The sequence below is a fragment of the Hypanus sabinus genome, unplaced genomic scaffold, assembly GCF_030144855.1.
Source record: "Hypanus sabinus isolate sHypSab1 unplaced genomic scaffold, sHypSab1.hap1 scaffold_742, whole genome shotgun sequence".
Lineage (NCBI taxonomy): Eukaryota > Metazoa > Chordata > Chondrichthyes > Myliobatiformes > Dasyatidae > Hypanus > Hypanus sabinus.
The window spans coordinates 88,721-93,082 of record NW_026781593.1 but is presented as its reverse complement, the minus strand read 5'-3'; the positions used below and the strand labels follow the sequence as shown (position 1 = coordinate 93,082).

The window sequence follows — 4,362 nt, the reverse complement described above, 5'->3', positions numbered from 1 at the left end:
CCTCAGAGGTTGAGGCTTCCGGAAATCTATCAACATCTATTGATGCTGATATTCCACACACAAATAAATCAAAAGGGATTTCCCCAATGAAATCAATAATTAATCAATCAATATGCTCCCAAATCTGTTCATATCCAGGACACACCCCCAATTTTGTTATGAATCGTAACGCTTTAGAAACAAACCAGCAGCAATAGACGACACCTGAAGACTGTTTTTGATGATAAAAGGATCTTTATTAGAATCTAGTTATAATACAGTAACTTAAGCAAGAAAATCAGAAGTTATGTGTATATATGTGTGTAAATATAACTTCCAAACTATTAAGCTTGGGGGAAACAAGGCTTCAAGTCTTGATGTGTTAGAGTATGAAAGTTCAGTATAACCACAGAATAGGTGATGAGAGAGATATTTGTAATCCAGGGTAAATGGCGAGAGAAGGCAATTATGTCGAATTCCACAGGCTCCACTGTGGTAAAACGAGACAACAGTCGCTGTAGATTTTATGCTTCATCGTTCCAAATCCACATACAAATTATCACTGAAAGTGACTTGTCACAAGGGGTATCATCTTCAAGTGAATTATCACATCAAACCCAGACAAGGGTTAACACATAAGTGGTCTTCACAGGATACGCCAAATCCGATCCACACCTATGGATCAAACGAGGTGATAACCACACATTCGATATATGGTGAATCGATAATTAACCCACCCTTGTGGTCACAGGAAAGTTCCAAACAGTGACCCTCAGCCACTAGTTCCCCGGTTCCGATCCTTCCACTTTTCCTCCTTCCTCTCCGTCTGAGTGTCTCTGTCCTCAGTTAAAACTAAACAAGCTGTGAGCAAATTAAACAACCTGCAAGTCAGACTGACTCACCATCCTAATTTCTGTCTCTCTCTCTTAAAATGACAGTCCACAGCAAGCAAAACCTAGGGATTCATAATAACGACCACTCCCCATTGTGAACTGACTGGTGTGCCAGTAGTTGGGATGACTGAGTGAATCCTTTCCCAAATAATGAACAGATGAACGGCTTCTCCCCGGTGTGAACTTGCTGATGTCTCTGTAGGGTGGAAGAGCGAGTGAATCTCTTCCCGCATTCTGAGCAGGTAAACGGCTTCTCCCCAGTGTGAACTCGCTGATGAGTCTGTAGGTTGGATGACTGAGTGAATCTCTTCCCACAGACTGAGCAGGTGAACGGCCTCTCTCCAGTGTGAACTCGCTGGTGACTCTGTAGTGTGGATGACTTAGTGAATCCCTTCCCACAGAATGAACAAGTGAACGGCTTCTCCCTAATGTGAACTCGTTGGTGACTCTGTAGTTCGGATGACCGAGTGAATCTCTTCCCACAGACTGAGCAGATGAACGGCCTCTCCCCAGTGTGAACTCGCTGATGACTCAGTACGGTGGATGAATGAGTGAATCTCTTCCCACAGTCTGAGCAGGCGAATGGCCTCTCTCCAGTGTGAACTCGCTGATGACTCAGTAGGTTGGATAACTGAGTGAATCCCTTCCCACATTCTGAGCAGGTGAATGGCCTCTCCCCAGTGTGAACTCGCTGATGTCTCTGTAGGCTGGATGAATCAATGAATCCCTTCCCACAGTCTGAGCAGGTGAACGGCCTCTCCCCAGTGTGAACTCGCTGGTGACTCAGTAGGGTGGATGAATGAGTGAATCTCTTCCCACAGTCTGAGCAGGTGAATGGCCTCTCTCCAGTGTGAACTCGCTGATGACTCAGTAGGGTGGATGACTGTGTGAATCTCTTCCCACAGATTGTGCAGGTGAATGGCCTCACACTAGTGTGAACTCGCTGATGATTCTGTAGGTGGAATAACTGAATGAATCCCTTCCCACATTCTGAGCAGGTGAATGGCCTCTCTCCAGTGTGAACTCTCTGATGTCTCCGTAGGCTGGATGAATCAATGAATCCCTTCCCACATTCTGAGCAGGTGAACGGCTTCTCCCCAGTGTGAATTCGCTGGTGTCTCTGTAGGCTGGATGAATCAATGAATCCCTTCCCACATTCTGAGCAGGTAAACGGCCTCTCCCCCGTGTGAACTTGCTTGTGACTCAGTAGGGTGGATGAATGAGTGAATCTCTTCCCACAGTCTAAGCAGGTGAATGGCCTCTCTCCAGTGTGAACACGCTGGTGACTCAGTAGGGTGGATGACTGGGTGAATCTCTTCCCACAGATTGTGCAGGTGAATGGCTTCTCCCCAGTGTGAACTCGCTGGTGATTCTGTAGGGTGGATGACTGAGTGAATCTCTTCCCACATTCTGAGCAGGTGAACGGCTTCTCCCCAGTGTGAACTCGCTGATGTCTCTGTAGGCTGGATGAATCAGTGAATCCCTTCCCACATTCTGAGCAGATGAACGGCTTCTCCCCAGTGTGAACTCGCTGATGTCTCTGTAGGCTGGATGAATGAATGAATCTCTTCCCACAATCTGAGCAGGTGAACGGCTTATCCCCAGTGTGAACTCGCTGATGAGCCATTAGGTTAGATGACTGAGTGGATCCTTTCCCAGAAGTTCAGCAGATGACCAGCCTCTGCCTGGTGTGTTATGAACTGACTGGTGTGTGCACAGGTGGGAAGACTGACTGAATCCCTTCCCACACACGGAACAGGTGAATGGCCTTACCCAGTGTGAACTTGCTGATGTACCTTCAATCGAGATAACCGAGTCAATCCGTTCCCACTGTCTGAGCAGGTGAACAGCCTTTCCCCTGCGTAAAATGACAGACATGCCAGTTGGCCAAAGGACCGAGTGAATTCCTCCCCACAGTCTGTGAAGGACAGATGGTCTATTGAATCTCTTGCTCCACTTCTTAAGTATCTAGTCAGAGACAGCAAAACTGGTGTGCCGTGTTTGAGAGTCTTGGAGATAAATTCCTTCTCATTCTCAACCTGTAACAAGATTTACAAAATCCATCAATGGGTGTAGGACAACATTTCAGATGAGATCACTTGAGTTGCCAAGGTTTGAACTGGTATCACACTGTTACAGTGAGGTTCAACCCAAGTTGGAGAGAGAAATTATCTCCTGACTGGGCACAGTGCTGGTATCTGGAATGACCATCAATTTCCTCATGCTCTTGTGTCTCTATAGGAATGGGCATTTCTGCCATCTCCAATTTGTACCTTGGCTCAGTTTGACTCTATGCATTGGTATTATTCCCGGTTCCTGCTGAGCAGCATTGGTGCCTGGCCCCACAGTAACTGAAACAGTTTCATGCAAATAGTCTTTCTTGATGTGCAACTGGGATTTTCCTTAACTTAACGTGCCACAGTTTTAATGCCATATATAAAAAAAAATTCCTGCTGAGATGAATGGTTGGTCTTCACAGCTGTTAAAAGGATTTAGAATGAATTTTTGTATTATTTCAGGTTCTTGTTACAGTAATAGAAAATTACAACACAGAAACAGGCCCTTTTGGCCATCTAGTTAGTGCTGAACTACTTCAACTGCACACTCCCATACCCTTACCATTTAGGTACCTATACAAAGATCTTAAAAGCTGAAATTGCACCACTTGTGCTGGCTGCTCATTCCACACCCAGATGACCGTCTGTGTGAAGAAGTTTCCCCTCATGTTTCCCTTAACGTTTCACCTTTCACCCTTAACCCATGGTCGCTGGTTGTAGTCCCACCCCATCTCAGTGGTAAAAGCCAGCTTGCATTTACCCGAGCTATGCCCCTCTATCACAATCAAATCTCCCCTCAGTCTTTTATGTTCCAAGGAATAAAATCCTGACCTGTACAATCTTCCCTTATAACCCAAGTGCTCCAGACCTGGCAACATCCTTGTGAATTTTCAATGAACTCTTTCAACCTCTTTTACATCTTTCATGTAGGTAGGTGACCAAAACTGCACACAATACTCCAAATTAGGCCTCACCAATGTCTTGTACAAAGTCAACATAACATCCATCTCCTGTACTCAGTACTTTGGTTTATTAAGGCCAATGTGACGAAATCTTTCTTTCCGTCCCTATCAAACTGTGACACCACTTGCAGTGAATTCCCAGTGAATCTGTATTCCCAGATCCCTTTCTTCAACAGTGTTCCTCAGTGCCCTCCCATTCACTGTGTAAGACCTAGGTCCTACCAAAATGCAACTTGTCTCAATTAAATTCCATTTTGCATTACATAACCCATTTTTCCAGCGGGTCCAGATCACACTGCAAGCCGTGATAGTCTTCCTTGCTGTTCACTACACCCAAATCTTGGTTTCATCCACAGAGTTGCTGATCCAGCGAACCATGTTAACATCCAGATTACTGATATAGATGACAAACACCAACAGATCCAGCAGTGATCCCTGTGGCACACCACTATGCGCAGGCCTCCGGTCAGT

The 4,362-nt window shown here is 45.6% G+C and overlaps 1 protein-coding gene across 1 annotated transcript; it reads right to left on the bottom strand.

Annotated features, from left to right (window-relative positions):
* Positions 1 to 200: 200 nt before the first annotated feature.
* Positions 201 to 2,766, bottom strand: LOC132390030 (gastrula zinc finger protein XlCGF26.1-like). Its single transcript, XM_059962620.1, has one exon. The coding sequence runs from the start codon at positions 2,497 to 2,499 to the stop codon at positions 943 to 945; it is 1,557 nt and encodes a 518-aa protein (XP_059818603.1). The 5' UTR covers positions 2,500 to 2,766; the 3' UTR covers positions 201 to 942.
* Between the last annotated feature and the right edge of the window lie 1,596 nt (positions 2,767 to 4,362).

Excerpts from the sequence above, each read along its gene's own strand:
- LOC132390030 (XM_059962620.1), bottom strand. The coding sequence starts at position 2,499 with ATGGCTCATCAGCGAGTTCACACTGGGGATAAGCCGTTCACCTGCTCA.